The following is a 22,026-nucleotide window of genomic DNA, read 5'->3' on the forward strand; positions in this document are numbered from 1 at the left end:
TGTTACGACGTTGTGCTGCAGTTGAATCCTAGCAATCTTCTCTGAGGTGCCAGATACAAACGGAATTACTGCGTGTGCCCTTGCTTCCGTCTGATCGTCCTTCTCATTGGTGTTTTGATTAGATGTTAAAACGTCTTCGTTTAACTCCTTCTTCCTTCGATGTTCCGCTTCAGCGGCCCTTTTCAGGACCAGTGAAGCGGAAGAGAAAATCTTTTAACTGAGTTTTGGCACTGCAAGCAAGGAAGTTGAGCGCGATGCAAGCCGCATTTCAAAGCAATGAGGAAGACAGAAGACTCGTAGCCAGCCAACCCTTCCACTGCCAGCAACAGATTGAATAAGAGCGTGCATCTCAGAGACTCTGCTTCCTAATGGCACTACCATCCACTTCCTCTATAGCAAACAAACTCAGCGCCAGCACTCTTAGCGGTCTCACCGTTTGGCAAGCAGCCGAAGGACGATGCAGGAGAAAACTAGCCATAAGAGCGAATAGCACAGCCAAAGATGAAAGCAACCGTAGCATTCGCTAGCCTAGCAACCCTTAACGTTCGGCGCTTATCATCCATACTATGATCACCTGTCAACAATCCTAGGATTGGTTTGACCCAGATCTCCATTCCGCACCCCTATCTGCTAACCTTTCAAAGAGACGTAAGTCTTCACTTTTGCATCCTTAAAAACCTGCCCAATGTACCTCATCCATACCTGGTAAATCTCCCAGTTTCTTTTTACATTTCCCCTTCCACATATGATGAGGTAATAAGAAACTATTGACAGATCCTGGAGGTGGTAGAGACGTGGATGTGGCTAAGAATGGAGAAGATGAAGTGGACGGAGAGGAGGAGGAACGACCAAGTGCTGGACATGGTGGGTAAGGAGAGGCAGCTTCTAGATGAGATACGGAGGAGACAGAAGGTATGGATGGAGAGAGATGGAGTACTTAGCGGGGAGAGGATGTTGAAAACAATGTTAGAGGGTAGATTGATAGGTTAACGAGGGAGAGGAAGGAAAAGAAAAGGATTTTTATGTAGAATGATAGGGAGCAGACCTTATTGTAAATTGAAGAGGGAAGTACGTGAAGGAAGGTGAGACTGCCAGAATGTTTCTTAAGTACTTCGTGGAAGCCTACCTTTATCGGTAGAATACTTTAAATAATGCACTGCCGTCCCTGGGAACTCCAACGGCGGACACAAATATAAACCCTGCCGCTTCGAATCTTTCGCCTCCACAACACTATCCATGAGTCACCGCCCTGATTCACCACACGTCTGCCAGCGTAACACGCAACAGGTTTTTGGCTATTTTTTTCCTTTTACGTCCGTGCACCAAAGGAGTTACATCACAACCCCCCCACCCCCGCAGCTCCAGGAGGTAGGTGCAATTTGTTTTGACTACCTCCAGTTTTCATCCTACAGGGCATTTTTAACCCTTGAAAACAAAAGCTAGTCGGGGTTGGAGGAGGGAGCCGCCACAGCCTTTGGACTAACAAGGCTTCTTTCGCGTGTAGATTAATGGCCGCCACGAGGTGGGTAAATAAATTCACGAGGGAATCGACTGGAAAATTTCCTTTTTTCTCCTCGCTTTCCCGCAAACGCGTTATATAAGTTTCTCGCCCCAGTTTTTTTGCCCAACGGATTCACTGTTAAGGAAAAATGCTCAAGGCGTAATCTTCAAGCATTAGAAAAACTCAGGGAAGGTTTATCCTGTGCATCTAGCTGCTTTTCTGATAAGGCAACTATTTACGTACCTACATACATACGTTCAACTCGGAAACTGCCTTTGATTTGACTCTAGCGTCTATAATGTACTTATCATAAAAATTCTAATGGAAACCCTTAATTCTAAAACAGCACAAGTCCATTTGGTAAATTTATCAAGCGAATAATTTTTCCGTAGATCTTTCAACTTATGAAATCTATCACGTTTTCTACGTGAATGTATGAGGTACTGTATCAAAAATCTATTCACATATAAAATCCAACATGAAAGGAATATTTTCCCGATAAATTTAAAAAAAGTTTTTAATACACCTCTCCACAGTTGTTGTCCAGAAAATGATATCAAAATTCTGACCAGCCTCCTTGTTTCGTTAAATAAGTTAGCATAATGCTATATCATTTAGCGTAAAGTAATTAAACATTAATTGTTCATACATATTCTGAAAATCTGAAAACAAATAAATATATTTGAAACACCTTCAACGGCTGATAATAATGAATTTTATAGCTTATAAAAAAGAAATTCATCAACCCGATAGACTTTCACAGCATCGATATGCTTCCATTCCTGAAAAACCAATAAAATAAATAATTATTTATTTAAAGTTGAATTCTAACGTGAAAGAAATAGGTATTGTACAAAATAGTCAATTAAAAAGGCGCTTATGTAGAGAAGTACCAATCTTCTAAGATGTTTGAGAAATATTTGCATCACAATAGCGATAAATATTTCATACAAAAGGAAAAATTTAAGCCACTATGAAAACCTTGTACAGAAATTATTGCAAAGAATTTTTGCTTTCAGTTTAGGTAAAAAATCTGGCAATTTTATGCATGCGAACAAATATAAATTCGCCATGCATCCACGGCCACCCTGCTTCCGCATGGCTGGTAACCCAAAAAGCGTAGAGTGGATCTCAACTTTGAAGCCGCGCCGAAAAAATAGAATGATAATGGTATTTTAAAAATACTCCGCCTTTTAATTTGAACCACTGCCAAGGGAGATCGAAGAGTTTTTGCCGTCGACTGACTGCTGCTTAATTATTGAAGACTAAAAGAGGCGATGCTTTCTCTGTTAATGTGAACGAGATGAATTGCTTCTAGCATTTGCACGCAAATCGACGTCAATAAATATAATTAAACATACTACATTTATTGCTTCCAAGAATAAAAAAACTGAAAAATGTTTATAAACTCCACCAAAATACCAAAAATTCCTAACTCCGATCAATAGAAATATATAAATAAAGTTTCTTCTCCTGACCTTCGTTATTATAACAACAATGTAATGTTTATGCTCTTGGAGTATTGGTCATGATAAATTAAACTCACATTTGGCCAACGTTTCGGAGATTTATTCTCCTTCCTCAGGGCTCTTAATTATAATGAATGTTTACAAAGAAAATAAAGAAAATAAATTAATTAATTAAGTGGTTACAAAAATTTGAATACAATTGCGCAGTACAAATTCATTGGTAAATTAAAAATTGTGTACAGAATTAAACAACATACCTGTGATAGAAAAGTTTCGTTACTAGGCTAAACATGGTTACTTATAAATTTTGATTCATTTGTTAACAAATGGTATCTAAATTATACTAAACAATTTTTGTTTCGATGAATTAAATAATAATAAATTTTGCTTAGGTGTTCGATGTCCGATCTTTTATTGCAACTGTTATTTGATTTTGATATGTAAACTATTTCTTTAAATAATCTTTTCTTAAAATTGGTTTTTATGTCTAAAATTTTGGTGTTCTCGAAATCAAAATGATGGCTATAATCTAGACTGTGATTTGCAAGAGCAGAAAGAGTGATTTTATTTTTTATTGATGATTTGTGCTGGGATATTCGGTTTTTTAAATATTGAGAAGTTTGACCAATGTAACAAATATTACAATCGAGGCCTGGTATGTGGTATATTATGTTACTTTTTAGTTTTTTTGGGGTTTCTGATTTTATTTTTGTGTACGGAAGTCTGCTTTGCGTGTTAGAAATTTTGTGTGCAATTTTATAATCTAATTTTTTGAAAACTCTAGTAAGTTGTTCAGATAATTTATTTATATAAATGATTCCACGGAATGGGGACTTTATTGTGTTTGTTAAAGCTAATTTATTTGGTGAATTCTGTGTTTGTGGACATATAGCGTTGTTTTTTTGTAGTATACATTGAATGAGTCTTTTTGGAAAATTGTTTTTTATTAGAATGTCCTCGATTATTTTTAAGTTTTTTTTTGCGAAAGATTTTATCACTCAGATTTAGCGCTCTAAATTTTAGGCTATATTTATTTTATGTCGTAGAGGATGATGAGACTGAAAATTTAGATATCTGTCTGATTTATGCGGTTTCTTCCACCAATGCACACTTATGGATCCATCTTGATTTCTAATTGTCAACATATCAAGGAATGGAAGTGTGTTATTATTTTCAAATTCTATTGTGAATTGTAATTTAGGATGGAAGCAATTGAAATAATTTAAAATTGTGTTCTCGTGTATATCAATGGGTAATGCTAGATATAAGTCATCAACAAATTTGTAAATGAAGGGAATATTAAATGGTAATTTAGCGATAATATTGTCTAGGAGGTGATTCATGGTTAGGTCAGCTAATATGGTCGCCACTGGGGAACCCATAGGTACTCCATCATTCATTCGATATTGACGATCATTATACTGCAAATAGCCTTGATTAACAGCAATATAAAATAATTCAGTAAATTCTTCTTTGTTTAGAAGTGTATGATTGGATATTACTTCCCAATTATCTATCACAATGTTGTTTAATAAATCTAGTGGTATGTTCGTAAATAATGATTTTACATCAAGTGAGCATATTATATAATTTAGGGGAATTCTTTTTTGTTTAATTTTATTGAAAAAATGGAAGGAGTCTTTAATGTTTTATTTGTCTGAGGATAGATGTGTAAGAATTTTTGCAATAAATTTGGCGCATTCATGTGTAGGACTATTTACAAAACTTACCACCGGTCTTAGAGTTATATTTGGTTTATGATCTTTCACTAAACCATACAGTTTAGGTGGAGTGCCATTGTTTTTTATTAGTGTGCATTTCGTTTTAAAATCTATTTTCTTTTCTTTAAAAAGCTTTTTAACAAAAGTATTCACTTTAGCTTGAAGTGAAGTGGTAAAGTTTTTCTTTTTGGGAATTTCCGTATAGATATCATTATCATCAAGTAATTCTTTAATTTTTTTATCATAATTATGTTTATACATTATTACTGTGTTGTTAGATTTATCAGTTTTAAGAACAATTATATCAGGATTATTTTTTTAAAAAATCTTAGTTTTATGAAGTATATTGAGTAAATTTGATGATTTTGAATGCTGTATTTGTCTTTGAATATAGTTAGTTATAATGTTAGCGCATTGTGCCCTAGTTTTGTTTTTAATGGATGAATTTTTTAAATCAAATATAATGTTGTCAATGTCTGCTAATAGTTGTACCATCGGAAAGTCTTTCATTGTGTAGGGGAGAGCAAATTTAGGACCTAAGCTAAGGAAATTAGCTATATTACTTGGAACGGTGATGTCTGTTAAATTTTTTAGCCACATGGTATTATCATTTTTCAAAACATTACCAATTAATTCATTAAATTTTTTGATATGCCTTTGTTTTACAAGATTAAAAAACTGCTCAAAAAACTTTTGTTGATAACAAAAAAATGTTTCACAATCTTGTTTAGGAATCAATAAAGATAGTGATTCTTTTTTTACATTCAGCTCTTTCAAAATGTTTTGTAATTCCCAATTACAGATTCTAATCTCGGTGAGTAAAATGGATCTTTTAAATTTGTAAATAAGTTTTTCAACATCGTTAGAGAAAGGGTGATTTGAGCTTATTAGTGAATGAGTACATTTTACATTGTTAATAATATGAGTAGGGGAAACCTTAGATATTTTACATTTGAGTAAAAAAATACTCGTATTCTTTTTGCTCGCTAAACATTTTGTAAGTTTGGAAATTTCATTAACCATTTGTAATGCTTTCCTACCATATTTAATTCGAAACTGGGAGTAAAAACCTTTCACATATGTTGTGGATCCACTTGAGTTGTCAATTAAATTATTAAATTCCATTTCTGATGTTCCAAAAAATCCGTTCTATGACTTGTACAATGTTTTCACTTCTGTTATTTATTCTTATTTTCTTCGATGAATGAGATGAGGGTGAATATTGAATGCTGAATATATATCCTCCTTGTTTTCTTCAATGAATAAAGTTTCTTCTCCTGACCTTCCTTATTATAACAACAATGTAATGTTTATGCTCTTGGAGTATAGATTATGATAAATTAAACTCACATTTGGCCAACGTTTCGGAGATTTATTCTCCTTCCTCAGGGTTCTTAATTATAGGCCAGTTTGGCCAGTGGCTTTCGTGATACTATACCTCGGACTAAGACACACCACAGAAAAATAATGTCACTCCACTTACAAAATGAAGAAAACTTTAAAAAAAGTTCAATTACCGGTTTGACAAAATTGGTTCCTGTAGAGATAGACTGCAAGTACCTACGCGGAATAGGAACATATCTATAAAACTTTTTTTTTTCGCTATGAAAATTGTTTTTAAATAATTGTCGAATCTGCAGTTTTTCTCTTTCGGCACCTCTTTTTGAGAGAATTGTTTATATGAGTGGGTGAGAAGCCAAGGGGTACAAGTGATTTCTGTTTTCTATACAGAATTAAGAATGGAAAGCAAACGAGATCAATGAGATACTTGGAAGAGAATTTGATTTTCTACCCGTTGTCAGCGCAGAGCAGAGACTCACTCGTATCCCTTGGCAACCAAGTTTTGCTGTATTTCTTCTAACAATTAACTTTACTAAACTCTGTTATGAGCAAAAAATCCCTTGTACCCCTTGGGTTCTCACCTCCTCATATATGATAGAAAAAATTAAATATAAACGACATTGAGTCTTATTCGATTACAAATTACTGTCTATTTCGTATTTATGGTAGCAATAAAGATCCATAATAAGTTTTAATTTAATCCACAGTCAGACTAACATTTCTTATCACCTGGTGCATAATTTATCGGTTTGGTTGATATTACCTGGTATGAAATGTACCATTTTTGACTTTAAACCAGACATTTTGTACGTTTCCTGAATAACAGTAGGTTAATCCCAACTTTTCCCTGTCCTAATATCAAGAAGCGGAATATATCTTGGACCGAGATTCATGAGAGAAAAGCAAATAACTGAGTGAAAAATATTTTCTTGGAAAGTCAGTTTCCGATCTGACACAGACGGGTTTCCGCAGAATTGAACGGCAAGCACGTAAGTAAAAGTGATATTATACCCCTGACACATTTGCTTTAGAGCGGTCGCAGTTGTTTTTACACAGTTGCCAACTTTGCATTTTTTATTCTTTTGCTATTACACCACCTTTTAGATAAAATAATACCTGATATAATTTTTGATAATCTTACTGTCAATAGTCCACTGCTAAGTCAGTCAACTTGAACGCGCAAACCAAACTTCAAATCATAATTTCAAAGTGTTAACGAGTGACCCCATTCCAAATACCCGCACATAAATGTCCTAAATACCACTCTCCTTGTATCATCCCTCCCATGATACCAATTTTATGTCTAGAAACCTGGATACGCACGCAGGCTATCAAGAAGACCGATTCGATACGTGCCCAAGCGTGGAGCGAATGAAAAAAATCGCATTTGAAAATTAAGGAAAAAAACCATTACCTTACGCCTGCAATGTAACGAAATTTCAATGAAATCCTCAAAGTCATTTTGAAAAGAAGCACTTCAACAGACAAAATTGGTTTTGTGCTCTTGCAAGATGTGCATTTCTTGAATTGGGAACAACACGCAACCTTGATTGTAAAAAAATAACTCAAAAATGGATATCTCTCCATTGTGTCTATTCAAAACTCATTAGCAGAGAATAAAATTTTACAGAACACTAAATATGAATTTTTATTTTAAAGCATTCACGGTTTCGTAAATTACCCCAGCCAAAGATCGTCTGCCATCTTGACAAATGAACCAAGGGGTCATGGGAATTCTCGAATGGCCTTGGACGAGTCGTAACCTTCAATCCATTGACGAAGCGCCGAGATGGCTGGCAAAAGAACATCATCCGCCTCCACCTTATTTTTGGGAACGTGGAAGAAAATGACGGATAATGACAAAAATATTTTTCTTTCAAAGAATGCCGCGGCTTCACATTACTTCAAAATAGTAGCCGTCTTGTAGCGCCACTGAAATTAAGTGATATTAGGGAAAAGAACCTGGAGTGAGAAAATACGGAAAACCATAAATTTTTGTGTTAACTCCAAAGATAGACTTTTAAGTCAAAAAAGAGTATAAGACGATTTATATACCGATTTTTAAATTCATAAAGTAAATACCTCTATACATAGTGCTCGGGAAAAAAGTTACAATACTTAGAGAGGCGGTAGTACCCAACAAAGCGAGAAAAAAAGCCAAATAAACCCCTTGGTTCAGAAGCGCATACTTTCGTAGATATGTTCGTATGGGCTGAATATGTTCAATCCGGAAACGCATACACACCACAAGCTGCAATACACTTGGGATACGTTCAACCTTAAGGTGCGTTTAGACTGTGTAATATGCTATATTACACACATTACATACAACATGTTTTACAAAAAATTTACAAATCCGTGTAGCATATTACATGTAACATTGTGTTATAACACGATATTATGTTTTATAACACAATGTTACATGTAATATTTGTAACTTTTTCGTCAAACATTTTGCATGTAACTTGTTTTATGTAACATGTTGCTTAGTGCAAACGCACCTTTACGTCCATGCAGAGGAGGTGCACATGGCGGCAATGCAGGACTTTGGCGTGACGAATCACGCACTCTCTCAAATACAAATAGTTCTCGTCGTAAATTTTAGCATGCATTCAAGATGCGGTCTGTGGTTTTGGCGCGGACGTAATTTGCCATCTCTGTTCTTCAGACAGAATAGAAGACCTCTTGATCATGGCCCTTGTCTCCCGCTCTGCTTTGGCCATGGGGTTCTTTTGTAGTTTGTTGTAAATGGTGTCGGACAGAAGTTCTTCTACCTTTGAGTTGTATTTCTCCTTCTACGATGCAACGGTCCTTCGTCAACCTTACCAGCATCATACTCGACGACGCCACTACTACAGTGCTAGCCAAAGGACTAAACTTTGCCATAACGCCACGAGACATACCAAGGGAAAGATTCATCACTGAAGTGGAGTCTGGTATCCGGAAACTACCAATACCTGTGGCCGACGAAATCAGGGAGGACGTAGCGCGAGTTCTGCGCAGAGCTAAACCACCGAAGCCGAATATTACGTTGAAAGAAAGGGCCACTCTCAATGCCCTTCGAGAGAACAAAAACATCGTGATCATGCCTGCGGACAAAGGAAATGCCACTGTTCTCTTGGAGAAGGAGAAATACAACTCAAAGGTAGAAGAACTTCTGTCCGACACCATTTACAACAAACTACAAAAGAACCCCATGGCCAAAGCAGAGCGGGAGACAAGGGTCATGATCAAGAGGTCTTCTATTCCGTCTGAAGAACAGAGATGGCTAATTACGTCCGCACCCAAACCACCGAGGTCATACGGCTTACCAAAATTACACAAGGAGGGTGTACCACTGAGGCCCATTGTAAGCCAAATTGACGCTCCAACCTATCGACTCGCCAAATACCTAGCCCAAACTCTACAGGATTGCGTGGGAAACACCTCTTCATATGTAAAGAACTCAGCCCATTTCGTGAATATGATAAAAGGCATCACCATCGAGAGAGAAGACATCATGGTGAGCTTCGATGTAGTGTCGCTGTTTACGAACGTGCCCAATGAAGATTCCGTGGAAATTGTGAAAAAGCTGACTAACTCAGGAATTCCCAAGGACTTACCCAAGCTTTTGGAGCACTGCCTGAGGAACAACTTCTTCCTGTGGAATGACAACTATATTATGAACAATCAGACGGAGCAGCAATGGGTTAGCCCCTTTCCCCTGTGTTGGCCAACCTCTTTATGGAAAAGTTTGAGGAGGAGGCCGTGAATACATACCACAAGCAACCAAAGCTTTGGCTTCGGTATGTTGATGACACGTTCATCGTATGACCACACGGTGCAGAGGAATTGGACAAATTTTTGATATATCTCAACAACCAACACCGGAGGATCCGCTTCACAATGGAAAAGGAATGCGAAGGCATGTTGCCCTTCTTGGACGTGATGATTAAGAGGAAGGACGATGGCAGTCTTGGACATGCGGTGCATAGAAAGGAAACGCACACGGACCGATACCTGAATGCAGCATCACACCACCATCCCGCCCTGAGGGCCTCGGTGGTAACCTCTCCACTCAACAGAGCCCTCACCATTTCCGACGCCGAATCATTAGATTCAGAGAAGCCTGACCAAATCACTAATCAGGAATGGCTACGACCGGAAAATGGTCCTCAAAAGGGCCGCTAAGGTCAAAAAGATGCACTCACGACCATCTGAAGAACGCCAGGCCACAGAGGAGGAGGAATTGACCAAACCTGCAGCAAGGCTCACAATTCCATTCATAGCAGGAGTGTCAGAATGTATTGCTAGGATACTAAGGAAGCATGACGTGGTCACAAGGTTCAATTGCGTGACCAAAATACAAAACATTGTACCTGGACCTAAAGATCGTAATCCGCAGGCACTATGCGAAGGCGTGTACACAGTGTCATGCTCCTGCGGAAAGTCATATGTTGGCGAAACATGCCGAGGAATGGCGACAAGGATGAAGGAGCATGTGACAGCTACCAATAAAAAACAACTGCACTTGTCAGCCATTGCAGAGTATGTTTGGAGTGAGTCCGGCCATAACATTGAATTCGAAAAAGCGAAGATAGTGGCAAAAGAGTGTCGCTATTACCCAAGGCAAATCAGGGAAGCAATTGAAATTCACAAAACACAAAATATTAACAGGGACAGCGGTTACCCAATCAGCAACGTTTGGAAGAGAGTTCTGACCAATCAGCGCACAGGAGGAGATCGGCCAGTGCTATATAAGATGGCAAAAAATGAAAACTTCTCACCTTTGACCTGAAGACGGAAGAAGTATGGCTTCCGAAACTGTAGTCAACTATAAACGACAGACGCGGCTGGAGAACCCGGAAAACAGCAGTCATCGTGAACAACGCCGCGGAAACCTACGCACGAATTTCATGCACCTTTCTTGAATCGGATACACCGCGTTACCTTGATTGTCAAAAAATAGCTTAAAAAATCTTTCCATAGGGTCTCTTCCGAACTCATCTGCAAAGTTCAACATGAACATCCGCAAAATCTGTGTCCATTCTAGGGATCGAAAAGAAAATTGCAATATTGCCGAGGGGAAAATCTTTTTCCCCTCAGCAATATTGCAACCCACACTTCATCCGTCCTGTTGACTCATGCACCCCTACGTTACTTACGCATCCCTCCCATCCTCCCAGCTAAATTATATCGAGGGGATCACGAAATATTTATGATACATTTCCCCCGTATAAATTCGCAATCAATATATTTCAAACCTCGCAGCTGATCACAAGGGGCGTGTGGGGATGGCCGACCTTGAAGGGCAGCGCGTGACGTGACACACGCTCAGCGGAAAAACAAAGTGCCACTGTGACAAGCAGTGAGTAAAGGAAACGCCTGATCACATTACAGCTCTTCTTTTGAAATCCGATCCTTGGACGCGGACGGGGGTGAGTTAAAACCGTTAAGGTCGCGCCATTTATTTACCGAAGGCCGCACGGTTGTCATGGAGATCATCCCGCCACTCATCCCGTAAGTCAGCGCTGGGGGAGGGTGAGGTGGAGAGATGCTAGGATACGTTTTGCCTAGGATTCTCAAAGAAATGTTCGATTTGGAATAAGATCAGGCGTCGAGGCGTCTTAATGACTATTTTTCCTATTTTTCTATAACTCGTGTTTTTTTGGAGGTTTTACATCCGCCCACTCCTTAAAAATGGTGGAAAAATCACGCATTTAAATATTTACCTATTACGCGTGCCTCTAGTCATTAAAGGGATATTGATACCTTACACTGCCAAATAAGTCACAGCCTACAAATTACGATTTTTGAAAGTTCTTAATCCTTGTTCCTTCGTTTTCCTGTTATATTTACGCATTATACTTCCATACCAATTTCTTTACAGCTATACCTATTTTTTCTTGTATCATCAGATTTTTCTACGTTTCCTAGTTGATGTATCTATTGAGCTTTTATGTGAGCGAATTTCTTCTAACCTTTCAATTGTTTTTAATTGAAGGATGATGCCCAAACCATAATTAATGCATATTCTATTCTACATTCAAATAATTTGGATTATCACCTCCACTAAAACTCATCAATTATTTCCTATTCTCACCCACTATGTCGATTCAATAAATCTAGGGAACCCAAATAATCTTTCTCGTGTTTACCTGGCTTTTCATATTTCAGCCCATATGGCCGACCCCGGTGGAGGCGCAGTAAATTTCACGCCGGCCAAACAAGAGGTCGCGGGCTCGAATCCCGCCTCAGTAGGTTCCCCCATCCAGGGAATAGTTTTTCATGTATGCTACATTGTTAAATTTGCTAAAAACCTCGATATGAAATGGCCAAATTGAGCTGTATTCGATGGTTTAGGAATAAAATAAAAATAAAACATAGAACCAAATAATTTAATAGGTTCTTTAAGGTAGTCCTTGAATTAGTATCATTAGTCAACTCTTTGAAATCGTATCTGATTAGTCACGCCATGATTGCCGCAAACCTCGGCGCCGTTCAGCATTTCCCGCACGAGTGTGGGGGACAGTTCATGCACAGAATTACTAAATATTTGGATCAAAATCCGTTAAGGCTTGAATATATCGGTATCAGAAGTCACTTACGAAACATTACGCATAGTACTTTGAAACGATAATTTCCTATTTGGTTCGTGTGATCCTCAGAAATTCTCAATGAAGGAGATGACGTCTTCCCCTTGGTCTAAGATGAATGACTCTTCATTACAACGATTAAGGTTTATTCTAAAGCCTCTCTCACGCATTGATAGGAACTCAAAATTAAGAATTCATTTAATACATCGAATTCACTTCCTACGTTACAAAAAAAAACTCTTCCGTCAACAAATTAAAACTCATAACACCATAGTATGAATGTCCATCCCGAGTATTCACATAATAACAGTTTAAAAAGTTCCCATAGGCGCTGATGTTTCTATGCAATGCTTCAATTTAGGAAATTGTTTTTTTTTTTGGGAAGCAAGAAAAACTTATTATTACTATCATGCATTACGACTGGGTGAGCAAACTGGTTTTCTTCATGTATGCTTCCTATACTGGAGCATTAAATTTTCCAAACTTTGGCGGAAGGTAACGACATCATTATGCATCTCCGAAACTTGATACACAGGCATTACTATTCATATCAAGTGACCGAGAAGAATAATAATCAAATTAACATTTATAACGTTATTTTTATCCTTGAAACTATCGTAAAGGTGTCTTCATAATCCCTAGAATGAGAAGAATTACGATTTAAAGGAGCTCCCTCCCCTTGTTTATGAACTTGTGCGGCAGGTATATACTGGTGAATCATAGAAATTGTCATAATAGCATGACGCCGTTGTACCGATCTGACACGTAAATGGCTTTTCCAGCTCGCATCGATACAAGCTCTTTCTAAAAAAAGCGATGATATTTATAAGATCCTTGCTAACGTTCTCCCGAAAAAAATATATACCAGCTCTCACGAAAATTCTCTGGCCCGTAAAAAACCTGACTAATGACAGCCATTTTCATCGTGGCAGCTCCGCTGAAATAAGGTAGCGACCTTTGACCACCACTGCGTAGCTAATCAGCCATCGTCCGGCATGGGCCACTCCTGATGGAGGGATAACGACAGCACGAATCTTGACGAAAATAAAGTTTGAAGATTAACCTTTTCCCTACCGTACACGTATATATACGTGTGGACGTTTCCTGACCCGGGAGACCACGGACGTATATATACGTGTGAGAGCTTCCCGGTCAAGAAAACGAAACCCGTATATATACGTCTCCCCCTTTCAGGACGGTCGTGGGTTTGGGTCTCCTTTGTCTCGGGACCCAACGCTTCGGGGTTTAGGATTAACCCTCCGAATCCGGGAGCAGGTACCCGGACCCTTCGTCTTTTATAACCCCTCTCAGCGGTAAGGGACAGCGGTCATACAATTGTTTATAGAGTCAATTTTCGAAATAAATATTTGTTCATTTCTCAAGAAATATAAACTAAGAATTGAATTGTTTGTCTTTTGAGCCACGTTTAGAATTTTTAAACGAAATTCTACGACAAATATTAACTTATATCTCGAGTTATGTATACACATCAATATGGAAATTGTTGCTGCGTTAAATGCTTTGATAATGGCCTTAGAACTTCGTTTAAAATTTGACAATGCTCAGATAAAAATGAGGAATTATATTCTATGTCTGTAATTTACGTGCAAGCAACAATTATTCATTTGCTAAATACATATAAGCAATACATAAGTTGACCGCGAACCAATGCCGCAGGTATGGTCGTAAACCCGGAAAGGAGGGAGCACAACTACTCTCGGAGTCCGAGATAATGCGGAGTCCCACCGTGGAGGGGTCGAAAAAGGTTCAGCGAGACCCTTCTTAACGAATGCCCTCCAAAAATGCTCCGTACCACGAGAAAGAAGTCTCTTGGGGCTCGGTACAGCAGTCAAGCTAAGACGAAAACTCCGCGGTCTCGAAAGGGTTAAAAAAGGAACACCTTTGACCTTGGCAGTCTTTTTATCAAGTGCCTCGGCTTAGAGCCCTTCCCAGGAAAACCGGAAACTCTCATAATTTCCTTTTCCATTCCCTTTTCTGAGTTTTCTTTTTTCATGCATATCATCTCTCACGGAAATATAATAGAGCCTCATGAAATTTTGAATGAATTCCTATGCTACACCACAACGTGCTAGACGAGAGTGATGATAGGACGCACCGCTAGATAAACGACGGAATTTTCGGCATAGTGATGAAACTTGTTAATATCTTTAAGTGGCGTTAGTTTTTCTTTCCTCGCGTCAGTGGCGTATCTAGGAATTTCGATCCGATGGGGATTCCAGAACAAGGAGGATATTTTGAGGAAAAGAGAGTAGGGGAGACCGGGGCACATTTTCGCATGGTGCACGTTTTTGAATTGGCTTTGCCTCCTAAACTCTCCGCTCTAGCGCATTACCAATCATACTCGAATGATGCGCATATGCATCGACGGCAGTTTTGTAAGTTACAAGGACAGGGACGCAAGTGTTGTGGAGGAGTGTCACCTTATGTTGATTTTTACTCATGTGAGTAACTTTTTCTGCCCTTCTTTAAACTAAAAACAAACCTATTCCGTTTCAGTTGTGCCTTGTTTTAATAATATATTTCGATTGAGCATTAACTTCTGTGTTTCACGATATAGGTATTGAACAAGGAATTATTTATTATCACCATTTTCGGTTGGTTTCCAGTAAAATAATGGCGACGGGGCAGGTTTTCGAATACGAGGCGGGGCAAGTTTTCGCCATCGAAAACGTGCCCTTTGAATCATTTGGTGTTTACTGACACCGACTTCATGCCAATTTATTTCACGGATAGGCTTTACTAAACTGGGATCAATGTTGAAAACTTTTCCACTGAATCTAATTTGAATCAGTTAACTGAAAACATCCCTACAACTAATGCTGCTTCTTGTACATCGCCAGAGGATGTCAGGCCGTTTGAAAAAGCTCGACCCAGAAAGAAAACCAGGTATTGGTGAAAAAAATCGGCTATTTAAGAATAAGTTAAAATGTAACAGGAACAAGCTAAACAGAAAAGGCAAAAGCTGCAGCAAGGAAAAAAGAAACAGAAAAAGGTGAACAAAGAGACAATGAAGAACGATGAAAAAATGGCGAAGTCAGTAAATAAAAATCTATTTCAAAGTCATTCCAGTGATGAAGATGAGACCGACTGTACGTGCATTTACTGCTTGGAAAAATGTAGTGGCAGAAAAATCTAGCGAGCAGTGGGTCAAATGCACTCGCTGCAAAAAATGGGCACACAATTCTTGCATCAAAGGGGAATCATCAATTTTTGTTTGCTTTAACTATGAGAGTGACAATGATTATGAGTTTTGCTGAACTTTCTTAATGCATATGTGTTAAACATACAGTTCATTCCTAACATGTGTGTTCTTATTTTCCATTCAGTCATATTTAAGTCTATGCGAAAACTTGCCCCAGTATAACTTATGTGAATACAAGCCTCGGTCACGGGGCACGTTTTCGCACGTGACTTACATCTTTGTCTTTATATTTTTACTAACAAGTATATATATTTCATTTATTACAATAATTTCTAACTGTAGGTGATTAACTACTAACTGTTATGGCACGCCTTTGGTAATTGCAAATATGCAGGGGAACAAAATAAAAAAATGCAAAAGCCTGCCCCGGTCTCCCCTACCTACTAAGCAGAAAGTTTAAACTAATTTTAACATTTTATACAAAAAAAACTCCATTTGCTAAAGAAATATGTGGCAAATTCACGATTTTTCAAATTTTCATTTTCTTTTATGACGGATAATAATTGTGTTCTTATATTTTGGGGGGGTCCGGACTCCCCGGACCTCCCCTGGCTACGCCACTGCCCCGCGTTACCTGATGTCTGCTCCGTGTGAATTCGTTTTGTGTAGTTTACGAAATCTCACCCGGGGAAATTCGGGGGAACTGTAACGTGTAAAATGGCTAAGAGTAAGAACGCTAATAGCAGCGTCGGAAAAAATAAAACTTAAAATGGAATATGCCCTGGATCCAAATCAGACGCATATGAATAAAATTTTGTATTATTGGCAACCACACTTTATTTATTTTTTTTAATTGTGTTCCCAAACCACCGAATACAGCTCACCTAGGCCATGTTATATCGGGGTATTCGACAAATCTAACAATTAAACGTACACGAACAACCATGCCCTGAATAGGGGAAACTTACACACGCGGGACTCGAACGTAAGACCTTATGTTCGGCAGTCGTGGACAATACCCGACCGCCACCGATGCCGGCACTTCAGGAGTCCATTTATTTTTCAATGAAAATGGCAATTGCACCGAGTATTATCACACTTATCTGTATCAAAAAATTTTTTCCTTAATTTTCTCTAACACCATTAATGATAAAATACTGCTAAGAGTATAGATCAAATGTATACGATGCAATAAGGCTGTTATCTAACGTTTCAGTTTATTTAAAAATATCATCAGGGCTCAGAACTGTTCAATCACTTCGATTCCCAATCGGGGATACAGCAGCCCACTGAAAGGGCGTAGCGTCGACGTAGCCAACATAAGAAGAAACTAAATGCCGGGCACCGGCACACTTGATGGAAAATTCCTTCCTCGTAACACTTTTCTAACCACATTGTCTTGCGACGGTACACATTAATAATAAGAAAATACATAATATAACCAATCCAACTAATATAACCAGCTAATTTAGGAATATCAAGTTCCCGAAGGCGAGGAATTTTCTTAATTGCTAAATTCGAGCGTGAAAGCGTGTGATATGGCGTCAGTCGCACAGTTGATGCTTGTCTATTTTCACGCCGAGGTACGGTAAGACCTCTACAGGAGTTGAAACAAATTTGATTATGATTTTCTGCTGTTTAGGCTGATGCCAATGTCATCTTCCAGGAATTTCACTATATCAAACACTAAGGTCCTTGCAGTATGCTGGTCGCAGGTGAAGACAATTAACCAGTCGTCTAAGTAAGGTACGAAGACAGTCTGGAACCAGGAATATACTTCGTGGCCACCGCTCGCGCCCACCGCTGCATGGTAGCAGGAGCAAGACAGTGGCCCATAGAAAGCCTTGTAAAACCGAAGTATTTATCATTGCACGCATTTCCATAAAACCGCCCGTGGCCTGCACGAAAAGAGCGCTGGTAAAATGCGTCTTAGAGGTCGAGCTCGCAGACAAAGGCGTTTAACTGAATTATGCTGACCGCCTGGGTGGCGTATTTCAGGCGGGATTTTGGCCTATAATAAAATTCGGTCCATGGACTCAAGTCGTGAATTGAACGGCAACCACCAGAGGACTTAGGGATTAAATTTGCTTTAAACCCACACTTCGGTATTTCACGTATCAAAATTCTGCGGGACACCATTGATTCTAGAACTGAAATTAACTCTTCTGAGGGCGTTGATCTTAAGAAAACAAAGAGTATTTGTGGGTTTTGGGATGTTTGCACCGGACAATACCAAATAAAGCACTGATTCATCGCCATTTGGGTATATCTTCACCCTGGGTAAATTTCGAATTCAACACTCACCGCCAACTGTTGTTACGGAGTGCGAGCCAGTAGCTCCTCCAGCGGAAGGGTGTCTGGTCCGTCGACAGGAGCTACGTATCCGAATCCGGGTCCCCGGAAACGGTGTCCTCCGGGGCGTCAACGTGATAAGGGTCCACGGGTGATCCACTGCGCTGAGTTGAGAATGAAGCAGTGTCCTCGTCGTCACTGTTGTATATGAGAAATCACGAATTAGAGACGAATTATATTTAGAGTTAGCATTTTTTAAGTCAGTGGTCGTAGGCCTGTTCTTCATTATACACAGATTGACTGTTACACAATAATGTTTCATAATTTCTTTGCTACCTTATTATGTTCCTAGATATATTTTTAAGCCATAACTATGTATACATGCTTATAACGTGTACAAAATCAATTTCATATTCGTAATATAATATAATAAAATATCCCCCCCTTATTACTGGACATAAGGAACAATTACTGTCTAATTTTCACAAAAATTCCAAGTTCTCGGAAAAATATAAGTTTTCTTTATATTTCAATATCATGTACAGAATATGTGACGTCGAAAACTGTTATACTCCAAAATTCAAACAAATTACATGAAATTTAATAATTATCATCACCTTTGAAGCATTTGGCCCCAACGTGTGGTGGTCCTACGGCACAACTTGGCATGCAGGGCTGGGAAGGAGACCAGAGGAGTGGTCTCCGATATAAGCTCATGTTGTTACAGAGGAATGCCGTGGCTGGACCTTGGGCCAGGGTCTGGAACTACGGTTGCAGCGCTGGCAGCGGCTAGAGGTGTCTGACCATCCCCAGGGCCCTGGACTCAGTAATGGGATCAAGGGGGATAGGGAGCATGGAGGGTGGCTCTTCCGACGTAGGCGGTTGGACTCGCGTGTTGAGCAGGCTGGATGGAAAGGAGGACATGTGAGGTCCCGATGGGGATGTCTTGGGGACAAAGGTCGGAGAAGGCGACTCTTGTCATGGTGAGCGAGAGCGGCTTCGACAAATCCTGTGCTACCTTTACGACCCATGGTGGCTGAGAGTGTATTAGCCGCAAGTGCTGAAGACACGAGCGTATGCTCAGAGCGAAATGACGTCCCCTCCCGTGCTAGCTTTCTGGACCATTGTGGCTGCGAGCGTATTACCCGCTAGTGGTAAAGACGCGAGCTTGCTGCGAGCGTATCAGCCGCTGGTACTGAAGACGCGAGCGTATGGTCAGTGTGAAATGACGTTCCGTCCCGTGCTAGCTTTCTGGACCATTGTGGCTGCGAGCGTATTACCCGCTAGTGGTAAAGACGCGAGCTTGCTGCGAGCGTATCAGCCGCTGGTGCTGAAGACGCGAGCGTATGGTCAGTGTGAAATGACGTCCCGTCCCGTGCTAGCTTTCTGGACCATTGTGGCTGCGAGCGTATTACCCGCTAGTGGTAAAGACGCGAGCTTGCTGCGAGCGTATCAGCCGCTGGTGCTGAAGACGCGAGCGTATGGTCAGTGTGAAATGACGTCCCCTCCCGTGCTAGCTTTCTGGACCATTGTGGCTGCGAGCGTATTACCCGCTAGTGGTAAAGACGCGAGCTTGCTGCGAGCGTATCAGCCGCTGGTGCTGAAGACGCGAGCGTATGGTCAGTGTGGAATGACGTCCCCTCCCGTTATAGCTTTCTGGACCATTGTGGCTGCGAGCGTATTACCCGCTAGTGGTAAAGACGCGAGCTTGCTGCGAGCGTATCAGCCGCTGGTGCTGAAGACGCGAGCGTATGGTCAGTGTGAAATGACGTCCCCTCCCGTGCTAGCTTTCTGGACCATTGTGGCTGCGAGCGTATTACCCGCTAGTGGTAAAGACGCGAGCTTGCTGCGAGCGTATCAGCCGCTGGTGCTGAAGACGCGAGCGTATGGTCAGTGTGAATTTACGTCCCCTCCCGTGCCAGCTCTCTGGACCTTAGTGGTTGCGAGCGTATTACCCGCTAGAGCTAAAGGAAGGGGAAGGATATTAGGATTTTTGGATAGAATGAAAGGTAGTTGGTCTTATTGTGAATTGAAGAGGCATGCGCATGATGTACGGGGAGGATCCATGATTCCTTCTTAATCACTCCATGGAAACCTACATTAATCGGTAGAATATTTTAATGATAGTGAAAGTTAGTTAACACAGAATACAGTCTTCCGGAAGGATTTTTTACAGGTATCAAATATCATTTTCAGGCAGTGTTTACAAGTATCAATTCTCCTATAAAACATTAACATACAAGTTCCTATTCTACCCACATGCAGCATAATAGTTTTGACTCTGTCTAAGACCTAGATATTTATGAGGTAGAACACGAGATTTAGTGATCTTTGATTATGATTTGGTGTATTCTCAATTTATATGCGTAAAGCACTGATAATACTTACCGCTCGCGGTCTAGAGGCAAATCTTTTTTTAGTACCCTTGTTGAAGATATCTTGATTGTAGTCACTATGAATATTAAGCCACCTGTATCAAGAGAAAAGTATGATATATTAATAATATTCACATTCTTTTTTCCGCTTTCTAAATTGCATAATGCATATTGCGTACATTAAATTAGCAAAAAGGTGAAAAAGATTGAAAAGGACAATAAAGTTTTTTCCTATATTTTTATTGCCTTAATGGAAAGATTCCTTTCCCTTGGGCTACAACCTTGTCGCGGTGGAAAGGCTCCAAGAACCAAAAAATACCCTTATCCCCCTCACTTAGGGTATTTACTTGCTCTTCATCATCCGAGTCTTCGTCGGATTGATCTATATTTCCGATTACCTCCTCCTCCTCTAGAATATCCTCGAGAGGGCACGGTGGCGTATAAAGCGCGCCAATCTTCGAAAACCAAGGATTTCAGTATTGTGCGTACATTCTTGTCTGGAATGGCCTCGTGTATTCTTACAATGTAGTTTTGACTGTCGATAGTGCGAGTTTTCAAAGGTCTAGGTAATGAAGGTAATTTAAATATAGATCGGCAAGAGGAACTACGTCAACGTCAAGACGTACAAAGTATGCTGCGCGACCGGCCGTGTATATCATCCTTTGCTATTCTTGAATGGCCTCGCTTATTCTTACAATGTCATTTTTGCTGTCAAAAGTGCGAGTTTTTAAAGCAAAAAGTATTGCAGCAATTGTTTTTAGATTGGCAAGGGAACCCGACCACCGGGGCGTATACATTACGCCGCACAACCAGCCTCGTATCAACAGTGTGCCTTTAAATTTTTATTACCTATAAATGCACAAGCTTGAACTAATTTCTACAAATAAAGATAAATTTCAACAAAAATCAAGTATTATCGTATAAATGCATACATCGTGGACAGAGTACGCCACGCTCCCGGTCGTGTAAAAATATCAGGCATGCCCACTCGAGGGTTAAATGCCTTTAGTAAGAAATTGAGAACATGGACGAAATACAATATAAAATAAAATTGTAATGTCACGATAAATTGAAAAGAAGTTAGATACTGTGCTCACTAGAATAAAGAGAACATGGACGTAATGTAATATAAAATAAAACGGTAATGTCACGAATTGGTAATGGCAAATTGAAAAAAAGCTACAAACAGTGCTCACCTGAATATGCCTTGAAGGAACGGAATAAAATGTAATTTTCGAAAACTATTCTCACCAACACGAAGGCACAAGTGGTACTATGGAACTGGCGTCGGAAGAGAATGAACACAATAAAACCCTATTGTAGGGGAAGGCGACGAAACGGAATCGTTACGGGACGCGAATGCGCGTCCATAGGCTTCCTGGCAAAACACTCCGGACGCGTATTCGCGTCCGCCGGCTTGAATGTGTTAAAAGACCAACGCCCGTTAAAATGACAGGTGAGGCGTTTCTATTTCACTTGTAATGGTAACGCGAGCTTTTTATCAAGAAATCACTGCATTGCTTTACGTCTTGCCATTTTGATGTTGCAATATGATGACTTTCTTAGACAAACGTAACTTCCTCCATGAC

General features: G+C 39.7%; 1 protein-coding gene and 1 long non-coding RNA gene across 2 annotated transcripts in view; both read right to left on the reverse strand.

The window, feature by feature from the left end:
* LOC124162470 overlaps window positions 1-19,221 on the reverse strand; it is a 44,308-nt gene extending 25,087 nt beyond the window's left edge. Inside the window, exons 1-2 of the mRNA XM_046539012.1 lie at window positions 18,680-19,221; window positions 18,075-18,260 (exon numbers count right to left, since the gene is read on the reverse strand). Coding sequence (XP_046394968.1) covers window positions 18,075-18,260; window positions 18,680-18,779 — 286 coding nt within the window. The 5' untranslated portion in view covers window positions 18,780-19,221. The remainder of the gene's footprint in view (window positions 1-18,074; window positions 18,261-18,679) is intronic.
* An 865-nt stretch (window positions 19,222-20,086) lies between these two features.
* Window positions 20,087-22,026, reverse strand: part of LOC124161937 — a 65,786-nt gene continuing 63,846 nt past the window's right edge. The window contains exons 4-5 of the long non-coding RNA XR_006865447.1: window positions 20,451-20,532; window positions 20,087-20,157 (exon numbers count right to left, since the gene is read on the reverse strand). This is a non-coding gene — a long non-coding RNA (uncharacterized LOC124161937). The remainder of the gene's footprint in view (window positions 20,158-20,450; window positions 20,533-22,026) is intronic.

This window comes from Ischnura elegans, chromosome 7 (genome assembly GCF_921293095.1).
Source record: "Ischnura elegans chromosome 7, ioIscEleg1.1, whole genome shotgun sequence".
NCBI classification, from domain to species: Eukaryota; Metazoa; Arthropoda; class Insecta; order Odonata; family Coenagrionidae; genus Ischnura; species Ischnura elegans.